The 15,170-nt window shown below is 29.9% G+C and overlaps 1 protein-coding gene across 1 annotated transcript; it reads left to right on the forward strand.

The window, feature by feature from the left end:
- Window positions 1-10,236: 10,236 nt before the first annotated feature.
- LOC132951704 (uncharacterized) lies at window positions 10,237-12,350 on the forward strand. Its single transcript, XM_061023596.1, is given in 2 exon segments — window positions 10,237-10,782; window positions 11,916-12,350. Coding segments are annotated over 2 exon segments (981 nt in total).
- The last annotated feature ends 2,820 nt before the right edge of the window (window positions 12,351-15,170 follow it).

Consider the following 15,170-nt stretch of genomic DNA (forward strand, 5'->3'; position numbering starts at 1 on the left):
TAGTTAGGTATAAGGAACCTTGTTTTCAATAAATGTAATCTTAGTCTACCTTAAATTATTATAAAAATCTGCATAAAACTGCGGAATGTGGTTGTTTTTTACTAATGTCAGCAAATCAGTTTTTTTATTTTCTTTAATTTTTAATGGCGCCCTGTATGCATGCTTTAAATCTGCTAGGGGTTGTATTGTCGAGTTCCCTTTACTTTTCCTGTTTAATTTAACAGTTTGAAATTCTTCCGAATACGAATTCTTAAAATAAAACGTATGAATTGAATCCTTTTCAATCTTCCACACCTTCACGGGATAAATCTTCACCTGACTGAAATTGAGTTTGAGATCATCTACCAGTGCCTTAATTGCCGAAAAATCTAAATGTGTCAACTCGTTAACATTGTATGGTTTTCCCCTTTTCTTTGCCATTCGTATTAGTTGTGCATACTGAGATGGTACATAAATGGGACCGAACTTTAATGAATTTTTAACTTGTTTTTCGATTGTGGAATGAACACAGTCCCCTTCATTCTGTGTATGACCAGTTATTAAATATTTATGGGTAATCGAGTTGATATTTGGAAACTTCATAACAGCATACACATAAAGAGCAATCATGTACTTGTTTTTTTGCTGACCACAGCAATTATCCGAATAAAAAACAAAGTCCAACAAATCGGTGCAACCATTATCTTCTTTATCTTTAATTGTATTTTGTAAATACATAAGAACACAACTAGCAATTTCTTCAACTCCACGATTTCCTTCTCCTTCGTGCCAAAAATAACATTCAGTTTGACCAGTATTTAACTCGGAGATAGTAAAATTGAAACTATTCAACTTAGATTTGTAATAAAACACAGAAACGTCACCACGTGGAGCCGGCAAAACTGCTTGCAAGTCATAAACAGATACTATATAATTTGTATTGGATTTCTTTTTGTCTTCATCTTTTTCCTTTCTCGACAACTCTTTTTCCCGTTGATGTGTTTCGTACTTTTCTCTAAATTTTTCTTTATCTTCACCCACAGCGTTCTGGAAGGAAGTGCATAATTCACATTGGTCCTTTTTGGGAGTGAAAAAACTTATGTTATATTCTTCGTTGAATATTTTACTATACATTACAAGATTAACGTGTGAACGACCAGCTGTTAAACAGTCATCTCGGTAGTCTCTCCACAAACTTGATAGTGAATATCCTCCAGCGATATATTCTCGTGTTGTTTGTGCTCGAAGATAATGAGATTCAATTCTAGGTATGGAATCAATGTGTTGGCGGACATCATTTTTTAATTCATCTGAAATTGTTTTATGTTTCATGTGTTTTCCGCGTAATTCTGTTTGGAGAGATGTAGGGATTCCTTTTTTACTGATTACAGTTCGAATTGGACGATCGTTTATATCAAGTGTAGCTTTAAAAAAATGTTTACATACACGAAAACGAGTTTCGTTTATCTCAAAGTAATATGCGTTATTTAGCTTACGATGATTTTCAGTTGATGAATATCTGTATTTGGGCTTGATGGATAGCATACAGGTTGCTATGTAACTGCGCTGCTTACTCAAATCACCTAACGACCAATATTTTTCAAAAATATTCTGCCTTGGAGTCTCATCAATTTTTGAAGTACATTTTTGTTTACACTGATTACCGCAAGGAGGACGCAATTTTCTCACATCGTATTTCTTTTTACTTTTAGAAGCTGAAGTATAGCTTAATCCAGAATTTCGGTTAATTTTTGCTTTTTTGATAGTCCATTGATTAGAATTCACCTTTCTCTTTTTTCCTTTTCTCATAATTTCAAGTTCTGCATTGGAATTTATTTCTGTACGTTCATTGCTATTATTATTTATTCCTGCATTTTCATAATTTTGTTCATACATAACTGCATGGTTATCAATAGAACTGGACGAAGATGAGGAATCGCTGGACGAAGAACTGCTACTTGAAGAACCGCTAGTTGAAGAATCGCCGGTTGAAGGTCTGTTGATCTTTTTTGGTGATAAAATTTTGCAATAGTACTCCGGGTCTACATCTGAATCATAAAAATCACTGCAGTCACTGTTTAATGGTGAAATTTCGTAGTTTACTGATAATTTTTTTCCGGTACTACACTTTTCATCTCGCTCACGTAAGACTAATAACTTACCAGAAGGTTCTAAATAAAATATAAATTATTACCTGATTAATATTGAGTTCATATTAAACCTAATAAAAAAAACCGTTTATTACTAGTTATCAGTGTCGATATTTCTTTGCCTTGCATTGATTTTTCTTCCCTTTGTTTTTCAAGAAGTGTACTACAATGTGGAATATCGTCTGAAGCATACATATCACGTAAGCCTAATGGATCATCATTAGATCCTAATTACAATTAAAATATTGTGTAATTAATATTGAGTTCGCTTTAAACCGAATAGTTTATTTTTATTACTATTTATCAGTGTCGTTATCTCTTTGTCAGGCATTGATTTATTTGCTATTTGTGTTTGAAGAAGATTCATTATACTTTTAGCCCGACTGGACATTGAAAGAATATTTTTTTAATATTTTCAACTTGTAAATACTGAAACATATATCGTGTCATAACTTAAAATTGTTTAATAAAATTTATTAAAAACTGTCATAACTCGAAATACAACTGAAGAAGGATGATAGCTAACTAATTATTAACGTCACAACTAAAAATAAAATTGTATAAATCAAATAACATTTAAAATTATCTTAATTAATAACGACATAAGTCGTAATAATACTTTAAGAATAATATAATATTTTAAATTACCTAAATTAATAACGACACAAGTCGAAATAATGCTTTAAAAGTAATATCATAATAAAATATTATTTTAAATTACCTTAGTGAATAATGACACAAGTCGAAATAGTCCTCTTCTGGAAAAATTTTGCATCAACAATACTGGCACAAGACGAAATAGTACACTTTTAACAAAATAATAATAAACGTTCACTTGAAGTGGTAAAATGCAAGTGAGATATGACACTTTTGATAATATTGTATCAGCAAAATGTTACATTATCAAAAGTGACATTTGCGCCATCTGCTGGTGAAAAATAGAAATAGACTTGTGACGTTTTTGTACAATAAAAGTATGATATTTACCTAACGTATGCCATGATAAGATGTAAAATCACATTTTTTCAGTTGTGTCACTTTTTAAGCGGGAGTGCGATATGAAGCAAATCGTTCTATACTTTTATTATTATTTATTGTTGTATAAGTATATGTTTCCGTATATGTTTGACAGTTTGAATTGGTACTTTGAATTTTATTCTAATTTATTATAAGGTAAGTTGATTTAGTTTATTATAAATTATAATATTTAATACATAAGATTCAGAAGTTGTTGCAATTGCATAATGTAGTACTTTACTTACCTACTAAAATACATTTGTGTCATTTCATATCATACTTTATACATATGAATTGAATGCAGTAATTTAGCCATAGTAGCAAGTAGGTAAATAATAATTAATAAGTAAGACTAGGTAAGTTTAATTGTGTCATAACAATTTTTTAGTTGAAATTATACTTTAATGGCGCTAAAAAGAGTCAAAGCTAGTGGTGCCTGCAATCTTAAGGAGGCAAAAAAAAAGAAGGAAAAACTTAATGAAGTTATAAAAAAAACAAACAAAATAAATAGCATGTTTAAACAAAGGGGAGAGCATAGTGAGAACCATGGTAGCTTGGACAATGTTGATCACAATATAAAGTAAGTTTTCGTTTATGTTTTGTGATATAAATATATTATAATAGATTATAGTAATAGTAATTATAATTTAATGTTGAATTTGATTATATAGTGAGCCTCCCTCAGTTGAAGCTGTTGTTACAAGTGAAGAACATGATATTAATTACTCTGAAGTGTTAGAAATACCAGGGTATGTATTTTATAGTATTTTATTTTTAATTTAAAGTTATACTCATACAGAGTAGGTAATTATTTTAAATATTTTACATTTCACACAGTTGAATAATAGTATATTAGTGAATTAAACAGACTGTTTAGAACTAATTTTGTAATAATTGAAATTATTATAATAATGTATATAATATGTATAAATATATATATTATTATAATTTAATGTTGAATTTGATTATAGTGAGCCTCCCTCAGTTGAAGCTGTTGTTACAAGTGAAGAACATGATATTAATTACTCTGAAGTGTTAGAAATACCAGGGTATGTATTTTATAGTATTTTATTTTTAATTTTATACTTATACAGTTATACAGAATAGGTACCTATATTATTTGATCTATAGATATATATTATATACTATGTTCTTGGAAGCCTTTATAAACTTAATAATAGTACATTAGAACATGTAATTTGTATTTAAATGTTAAATTACTCATCTACCATTAGATTATTATTTTATTATCATTTGTAGGTCAGATCCAGCTGAATGGAAAATAAATTCATGTACTATTGATTACATATGTAAAAATGGATTTAGCCAAAATTTAGATTCTAGTTTTAGTCAATCCAAACGAATTTACCAGTCAGTTCGTAGAGGTTCATTCAGAAATATCAACCGCTATGTAAATAAAAGTTTTTTTGAAACAGTTTTAGTCAATGGTAAGAAATGTCCAAGAAAATATCTAGTTTATTCACAATCTAAGGGTTCAGTTTTTTGTGTTCCTTGCTATTTATTTAATAATACTTCTGCATTTTCAAAAAATGGTTTCTCGGATTGGAAAAGGCCAAAATCAATAGACAAACATGAAAATTCACTTTCACATAAAACATGTGTGGTAAAAATGAAAAATAGATCTTCTGAATTGAACAATGTTAATGAAGTGCTTACATTTCAATTAGAAACAGAAAAAATATATTGGAAAAATGTGCTCACAAGAGTTTGTGCAGTTGTCAAATCGTTATCTAGTCGAGGTTTACCTTTTAGAGGTGACAATGAGAATATTGGTTCGCTGCACAATGGAAATTTTTTGATGTGCCTTGAAATGATCGCAGAATTTGATCCTTTTTTGGCTAATCATTTGGCAAACTATGGTAATCCTGGGAAAGGTTATACTTCTTACTTGTCTCATTCAACATATGAACAATTTATCAAGTTAATGGCGACTAAGGTTCAAAATCAAATAGTTGAAGAAGTCATTAATGCCCAATATTTCTCCATTGTTATAGATTCAACTCCAGATATTGCACATGTTGATCAACTATCTTTTATATTAAGGTATGTTAACAACAAAGGTTTACCTGTAGAAAGATTTTTATGTTTTATAGAAAATGTTGGACATAAATCTCAGTGCATGGCTGATACTGTGTTTTCTCTCTTAAAAAAATATAATATTGATATTGCATATTTGAGGGGTCAATCATATGACAACGCAAAGAATATGTCTGGTATTTACTCTGGTCTCCAGGCTAGAATTAAAGAAGTTTCTCCATTGGCTGACTTTGTACCATGTTCAGCCCATTCCCTCAATTTAGTAGGGTCATGTGCAGCAAGTTGCTGTAAGGAAGCTAATATATTTTTTAATTTTATTCAAAGTATTTATACATTTTTTTCCTCATCAACTCATCGTTGGAACTTACTTAAAGTAAAATCTACATTGAAAAATCTTTCCGAAACAAGATGGTCCGCTCGGGAAGATGCATGTAAAGCTATAAACCAAAATTGGGATAGTGTTAAACAAAGTCTATGCGACATATCAGAAAATATAAATGAAAAATCTATCACTCAAAATGAAGCTCGTGGTTTACTTAGATTAATGAACCGTTTTGAAGTTACATTTATGTCACTATTTTGGGGTGATTTACTACAACGATTTAATGTGGTTAGTAAATATCTACAATCAGTCAATATTGATGTATGTAAAGTGTGTGATCAATATGAAGCATTGATAAAATATGTTGTAAATCTCCGTTCTGATGAAATGTTTCAACATTATGAAGTACTAGCAATGAAAAAATGTTCTGAAAATTGTTACGAAACTATTTACAAACGTAAAAAAAAAGGACAAAACATCATGATGAAACAGCTAGTATTATTGAAAATGAAATCAATTTAACAGGTAGTTTGGAATTCAAAGTAAACACATATTTAGTGATTTGTGGTTCTATAATAAAAGAATTAACAAGTCGAAAGTTAGCTTACGATAATGTCATAACAAAGTATAGTTTTTTTTTTAAGACTCACAAAGATAAAACCATCAGAAGTACGTGTTTCAGCTGAACATTTGTACTCAATGTATACAAAAGATTTGGATGTAACATTTATTAACGAATGTGTTCATTTTCAAAGTTATATTCAAAGTATGAAAAATTCTCCATCAACTATAATTGATATGAGTTCTATGTTAAAAATAGAAGGTTTAGAAGACATTTACCCGTATGTGAGTATTGCTTTACACATGTTTTTATGTACTCCCTGTTCAAACTGTACCGCTGAACGGTCATTTTCAACTTTACGCCGAATAAAAACATACCTAAGGTCAACAATTTCTAAAGAGAGATTAAACTCACTTGCAATATTAAATATTGAATCAGAAATAACAAAACAAATTAAATATGAGGATATTATAGATCATTTTGCTGATATTCAATCAAGAAAAAAATTGTAAAATAAACAATAAATATTATTATATTACTATAATATTATTGTATATTATATTATTAATTGTATATCATTCATTATTATTTGAATCATGGAAGATTCTAAGTAGATAGTACCTTTGACCTAAGTTATAAATTAGTTACTTATGTTTTTATTGTATGGTTTACCTACTATTAACAATATAATATTGGAATGCATAGGTACCTACCTAGTTCAAATTGCTAAAAACTAACTGCAAATTAAATTGTCAATGAGAAAGGGAAACATAAAAAAAGATTAAAGAATTAATTTTATGCCCCCCCCCCCCCGAAAAAAAAAAATTTAGCCACCACTTCTATGGTATTAAAAAAAATTGTGTTGGAAAGGGGCGCCATAAATATTGTGCCCGGGGGCGAAAAATTCCTAAATACGGTCCTGAACAACACAGTGTACAGTTTCTACAACTATTACACATAACTTGACTTATTTTCTCAGAGTCAACTTCCAAATCATCCTCGTCATTTTCAATCTCCCAATTCATTATTTCATACTCATCTGCAATCGACATTTTTAAAAATTCCTAAAGATTCAGGTTGGGTAAAACGTTGGAAACACATTTGACCTCATCCAAACATTGGCCATTTATGATACATAGGCACAAAAATAAAAATAAATGTTATAAAAGTACTTAGGTACTTCTATGTTCTGTATACTGTACTAGGTTAGAATGGTTAGATTATTATATTTTGTTTAGACTCCTAAATAGAAAATAATCTACACACCGCTTACTTGGGCACTTGGCTATAGGTTTACTATTTATTTAGTTAACTGTTTAATTTGGATTAATTAAATTTAGATTAATTTGGATGACTAGATTACAAACTACCAACTAGAGTACTTCTTAAATAATAAATATAATAGGTAGTTAATTAAATAACCTGAAGTATCCATTGAAAAAAATGAATTTAATTTTACACATTTCTTACTGACTTCCAATAACTGCTTTTTCTTTTTTTCTTTTTCTCGAGCAGCTCCTCCTTTTCTTTTTACTGGTTTCATTTTAAATAAAAAGATTATACAAAAAGGATTGTATAATATAATATAACTTTTAAAATGAGTTTCCAACTACAGCGGACTTTATTCACGATGCAGAGCACAAAAGTATTTATACATTATTAATACACTCCAGGTCTCCAGCTATTGTGCTAGTATAACGATTAACGATTAACGATCCATTTACCATTATACAAAAATAGTAATGTTACGAAGTAGTTGATGTGTGAATATGTTTCATTTTCATAGAATTATATTATTGTAATAATTGTTATCGGTTATCAATATAGTTGGATCGGACTAAAAATAGAGTAGGTGGTATGGGCTATGAATAAAATTACTATTTAGATAGAAATCCCAGACCCGCATTCGTGTGCGTGAGCCGCGAAGTAGGTACCTACGAGGCTGTAGCCCATAAGCGCAAAATATGACCCAAACGCAACCCAAAAGCGCAAAAACAAATAACCCAAAAGCGCAAAAAAAATTACCTTTTTAATAACCCATAAGCGCAAATCAAATTTATAAAAAAAAGCGTATTTAATTAAAATTTTAGTTATTATTAATATTAAATTTGAAACTTGAAACCTACTGTTTTCAAGTATTCCAATCTAGAAATTTTTTTTTCTTTATACAAGGTCCAAGCTTTTGTATTGGAGACGACTTTAGATTTTCGATTCGTAGATTTTTGACCATTTGATTGTAATTTTAAATAAACTTCTGCTTGATGTTCTTTAATCACTTCAATAAAATTATAAATAGATGGGTGTGGGTTATAAAATTGATCTTTCAAATGACGGTGATATGATTCTGGACCATTGGTAGTCCTTGGCTCGTTCGAAAGTGGCTCAGCCCAGAGATGTGGCGGATATCTGCTGTCATTATCAATAAAATTCGCTAAAATATAATCTGAGAATGCTGATATCTTCTGATTGTCCGGAGCAATAGAAAATAGTTCATAAAATGCTTCAGAAATTTCAGTACACGGTAAAAAAGCCAATCCAAAGAAATACTTTAACCAATGTGAAATTTCTGATTCATTTTGGTCGTATTCAATTCTAAGTCCCAATTTTGTAATTTGTCTATACCAGGCTTGCCCGAGATGAAACCGGCAACATTTAATTTGTGCGCAAATATACGCGAAACGCCATTATGTGCAGATAGTTCAAAATCCAGAAGTATATTTTGAGGTTTTAATTCTTTCTTACATAATGTTTTTATTAAATGCCACATTTTTTCATAAATATCAGTTGTTTTGGATGGTAACAGACAATATACAACTTGGACGTAAATTGATTTATGTAGAACATGAATCGTATAGAGTTGTTCAAAATGAGCGGGACAAACGTAAAATGTACCATCGCCTAAAATAATATGACTATTATTGACTAAATATTCTAAATTACTGTTTGTCGTGAATATTACGATTTTCGACTCTTCATCTACATGGCAAAATGTTTCATTACGATGTGTAGTTAAACCATTGGTTTTTAATTGTTGTATGAGTTCGAATAATGAAGTAGGTGCTGCGGGAATTATTTTTCGACGTTCTCTATACATGGATTTTCTTATACTAGACATATCGTTGTGTAATAGTTCTGCAGTTTCAACCGCCATCAGTTCACGACGAATAATTTTATTTGGTCGCTCCGAAATACATCCAGTCGCCTTTCGTTTGCAATTATTACGAACTATTTGTCACTGAATATCCCGATTCTCCACAGTATTATGATTATGAGATATATTTTCATTTTCCGTCAAAATATTAGATATTTTAGAATTAGTTTGAATAGTAGAAGTACATTGTCTTACCGTACATCGCCAAGATATATCTCCGCTTGCCATTACTCGCTGATGTCTGTACTTAAAATTATTGTACACAATACACAATACACCTTTATTTGTGTTAGTTAATGTAAATGACATTTTAATAATTAATTTTTGAAAATTTATAATTTTAATTTTAGTCGAAATCAGACACATAGACACACGTGACACAGTGGTAGCACAGACACCAACTGATATAGGTGGATATCTGGTATATCGAATTTCAATTAAAAATAAAACGGCTCAATAAGTTATATAAGTCATATCTATATAGGCACCTGTGTAGTTGCAAAGCTATATAGTTATCAAAAATCCTATTTAATGTAAGTTTATACTGTATACCTACACTAGGGTGACCATACGTCCTGTTTTTTACAGGATTGTTCTTTATTTCAGCGTTGTGTCCTGTTGTCCTGACAAACTTCTTTCAGGACGCTTTTTGTCCTGTTTTTTTGATCAAACAAAATGAATGAATTTGAAAACGAAACTTACGAAAGTAATGAATAATGATTATAATTGTAATCTTGTAATTGTCTGAATTTATCAGTATGGGGTATGACGATATGTCTACGAGTTATAGGAGCTTATCGGAGTTATCGGATTTACCGTTATCTGACTATGCTTTCGATTCTATCTATTATTATATTTATATCACTGAAAATACGTTTTGTGAATACGGCGAATAGCGAATATCTATTAGTTGGGTTCCAACATTTGTTGAGTGTTGTCGACTTGTTGATAATCGTTAATATAATATTTTACAATTTTAGGAAAGTAATCTATTAAAATGCCTAAGCGAAGGTGCGTATTTACTCCCAGCTTGAAAGTTGAATTTCCGTTTTTAAGAGATAGTGATGAAATCGGAAAAGTTTTATGTATTGTATGTAAATCAGTTTTTTCAATAGAAAACGGTGGTCGTTCAGATATTACACAACATGTTAAACAAAAGAAACATTTATTGGCCGTATCAAGCAGTTCTTCAAATAAGGTAACGAATTTTTTCACGAATGTACAGTCAACAAATGAAAGCAAACGTATTGCGGCGGAAGAGGGTCTTTTTGCATATCATACTATCATACACAATCATTCATTCAGGTCTATGGATTGTACAACATCAATTATAAAAAAAATGTACGAAAAAAAATTTTCGTGTGCTCGTACAAAATGTGAATCTATAATTCTGAATGTAATAGCTCCTTTTGCCATTCAACAGATGTTAGATGAACTAAAATAAAATAATTAAAACTAACTAAAATCCGTTAAATTTTTAACAATTATGGTGGACACGTCAAACCATAAAAATTTAAAACTGGTTCCAATTCTGATTCGGTATTTTAACCCCCAAGAAGGGGTAAAAATTAAAGTGTTAGAATTTATGAATTTAAAAGGAGAAACATCAAATATTTTATCAGATTACATACTGAATGTTTTAAAAAAATATAATTTATTAAATAATGTTGTTGCATTTTCGGGTGACAACTGCAATACAAATTTTGGCGGCGTCTCGAGAAAAGGCACAAATAACGTTTTTGCAATTCTAAATGAAAAATTAAAAAGAAATATTTCCGGTATTGGCTGTGTTGCTCATATTCTGCACAATGCTATGCATAGTAGTGCTGATATTTTGCCAACTGACATTGAACTCATAATTAATAAAATATTTCAGTATTTTCATATTTATACAGTTCGTATAGAAAAATTGAAGGATTTTTGCGATTTTGTTAGTATTGAGTACAAAAATATTTTACTTTCTGTAAAAACGCGTTGGTTATCTCTACAGCCAGCTGTTTCTAGAATAATAGATTTATATCCTGCATTGAAATCATATTTTATGTCACAAGAAAAGTGTCCTACAGTTTTAAGAACTTTTTTTAATGATCCTATATCCATGGCATGGTTATATTTTGTACAAAGTCAGTTGAAGGTGGTATGTGATACAATAAAAAGGATAGAAGGTGATCATATATCAGCAGGCGAGGTGTATGAAGAAATTGAAATGTTATGTGGTAAAATAAAAAATCGGAAAAATCAACATTTTTTTACATCAGAGCTAGCTCAACTTATTTCAGATCTTGATAAGAACAAACTGTACAGTGAAAAAAAGTTTATTGAGATAACTGATGAGTAGGGCTCGGATTTATATGTAAATACATATTTTCTCTGAGACATGATAAACTAATTTCGGCAAGTGATAAATTCACATTCAAAATACATATTATACATTTTTTAGCACATATTTATGTACATATTTTTGTTGTATAAATACATATTTTGGTTAAATAAATACATATAAATCCGAGCCCTACTGATGAGTTTTATGACACGTTTTTATCGTACGTGGAAAAATGGGGATATCACTTTGAACCACTAAAAGTTTTTCGTTGGATTCAAGTACTAGATTTTCCAATTTGGAGTGACATTCAAGAAAGTTTTAAATATATTATTAAGAATAATCCAACATTGAAATTCGATGAAGATGAACTTTTTGACGAATTCAATCATGTGATAAATGTAATGAAGGTTAAAATGCAAAACTGGAAAAATGGTTCAAAAACCGAAGATAGGTGGTGTGAAATATTCAAAATTCTAGAAAAAAATAACATTTCAATTAAATATTTTACGGTTATTTTAGAGTATTCGATGGCTATTCCAGGAACTAACGCGTCGGTAGAAAGAGTATTTTCAATTACAAATGTTTTATGGACAGATGAGAAAAATCGATTTCTTGTGGACACAATTAGATCGATAATAATCGTAAAACAACATTTTAAAAATGTTTCATGTACAGAATTTCATACATTTCTTTTAGAACATCCACAATTATTAAAACTTATTACTTCTTCAGAAAAATATGAAAAATCAAATAGTGAAGACATCTCTGAACAATCGTCATCAAAATGAATTAATAAGTTTTTTTAAAAAAGTAAAGTACATGAATTTAATCTTATACAGTGTTATTAAAAATTATGTTTAAATTATAAAATATATATTATATATAGATATATATATATTAAGTATTAATAAAAAAAAATTAAATTATTATTAATTTTGTCCTGTATTTTTTTTTTTTAAATATGGTCACCATAGTATACACTATTATACATTATATTGTGTATTATAGACTATAGTTATCTTAAATGATTATCAACTGCCATCGTAATGTGTAACGATAAGATACAGACAAATGCAATAACCGTCGCGATGCGTTGCTGCAGAACGGATAAGGCCGCGTACCGGCGTACCTATACATGGAAAGCGTAGAGCATCACGCTTTAGGTCAGTAAAATATTGTATCAAACAATTCAATTTTATCCCACTCTCAAAGCCCAAAAGCGCAAATTCATTTTGCGCTTTTGGGCTATCGAAAAAAAAGGTCGATTTGCGCTTTCGGGCTTCACCGACCTACGACTCTCTGACGAAAAATACAAAATAATAATAATAAACAATAATGCTTTTATACATCCCAAAATACCCATATTACATGAGGAATTCTTTATTACGTCTTATTAGTAATAACTAATAACCACTAATAACTTATAATATTACAATTTATTTTTAAAAAATAATGTGGTACGGCCGTCAGGCCAATGACAAATCTCAATAGGCCAGGCCACCGGGAACCTCCCGGTATCCCGGTGGGCCAGGCCGTCCCTGCACGAGGATTTCAGTATCATTCGTATCGGTCCGCGGTCGTATGGAGTAGGTATACGTATAATACTATAATATCTAAGTGACTATACAACAGGATGGCGCGGTGCAGAGGGAATGCCGCCGCAATCGCAAAGCTATCACAGTGGAAATACCCCAATAATACCAAAATAATTTTAACCGTATAATATTTTTTTGTAAAATTAATTAAAAGATATGATAAAATAATAACGGTAATGTTATATTTTGTATTTTTGTATTTTGATTATCTTTTCTAATTTAACAAAAGTTTCGTTAATATTTCAATGAATAGATATGTTGAAATAATAATACTGTTTCATTATTTTTATATGATGTATTTTTTCAATGATGAATGTTTATTTTAACATAATATTTCTTGTAATTTATTAAAATAACAATGCATTGTACAAATTATAAACATTGATATTGTTGATTTAATTAATTATTAGTGGAGATTTACACCGAGTTTGTTAATTGTACAAATTAATTTTAATTTTAATACTATACTTATAGTATTAACAAAATAGATGTTCGTTATTTGTTTACAAAGTTGATTTGTTAATTTTACCTACAATATTTTTTTCAGTGTAGTATTCTGACTATTGAATATTCTAGAACATTTCCAAACCACTCCCGCTCTTAATTAAGTGTGTTAGTTAATAAATATGAACGACGAGCATAATTAATTCACACTCGCCGGGACGCCGGCTGAACTGATTCCTTGTTGGTAGCATCGCTGGCACTCTCCCTGAAATTTGTCATGCAATAGCGAATTGACGCTAAATCATGTCGTATACGTATGTGATAGATTAACTCAACCCATGGGTTGAGCAGAAGAGCAACCATGGGTTGAGCAAAAGGGGTGTACACGGGTTGAGCCATCAGGTGTAGGGTTGAGCCAGCAGGTTGAAGTTCCAGAAATCGCTTTTTTATCCTATTTCTTTTCATACATATTTGTTGTTATTCTATTAATGTCGTTTACTGTTGTTTTTTTGGCACACTCCTTATGTATTAATTCTTGTAAAATGATTGTTTTTGGTCTTGTAGTTACGTCTTCTAGCGCTTTCCTTTTGCACGAGGTATTAACAATTTGCCGATTAATGGTATTTTCATTAACAGCTTCGTGATGGTGTTCATTTTACGTGTACAATACTTCATTGTAGGAATTTTTTTTTGTATATACTTTTGCATCACATACTTTGTTAATACATCTCCAACGCACTTTATTTATTCCTTCATATTTTTTTTTTTTTTTATTAAATAAAACAAAAAACATTGTTATATCAACTACCTTTAAGCAGAGCTTGAGTTGGTAGTAGAGAGTTACATGTTACAACTTAGATTATACATATATTAATTACTAATTACAACAGCAAATTGATTACATCGACATTCGACAATTAATTAAACATAAAAGAGGAAGTACAAAAAAGAATGAAATTAATAACATAATCTATACATACATAATATTTAGACATTCCTTAAAAGCTAGAGATTATATTTCTTGTAGAAGCCAATTGTAGATTATTATTTTATGATTAGATTTGGGATTTGATCTTATAGTTTTCTTGATTGCGAAAGGCATTGCATTGAAGAAAGTTGGTCCTAAATAGTCCACGAATCTTTGTTCAATAGTTTTTTTAGTGTAATTATTTGAAATGTCATATGTTCTATTACGTTTTGAATATACAATATCATTTATAGGAGTATTTTTACTAAGAAACATGATCGCGAATTTTTTGTAAAGTAAATTAATAGGTAGAACGCCCAAGCATTTACAATTTAATTTAGTTGATCCTTCTAATGTGTTTTTGTCAAGGCATTTACGAACTATTTTGTTTTGCTGTATAGTTAAAGGCTTAATAGCATTTTCATATGTACCACCCCAGGCAATTATACCATATTGAAAAATAGCTTGGTAGAGAGACAGGTACACTATACGCATAGTATCTGGTGAGATTATTTTCCTCAAACAATATATTTTGTACATAATTGTCCTTAGGCGCATAGTTATACTGTTTATGTGGAGTTGCCATTTCATATTTTGGTCGA

The sequence above is a fragment of the Metopolophium dirhodum genome, chromosome 1 (genome assembly GCF_019925205.1).
Source record: "Metopolophium dirhodum isolate CAU chromosome 1, ASM1992520v1, whole genome shotgun sequence".
NCBI lineage: Eukaryota > Metazoa > Arthropoda > Insecta > Hemiptera > Aphididae > Metopolophium > Metopolophium dirhodum.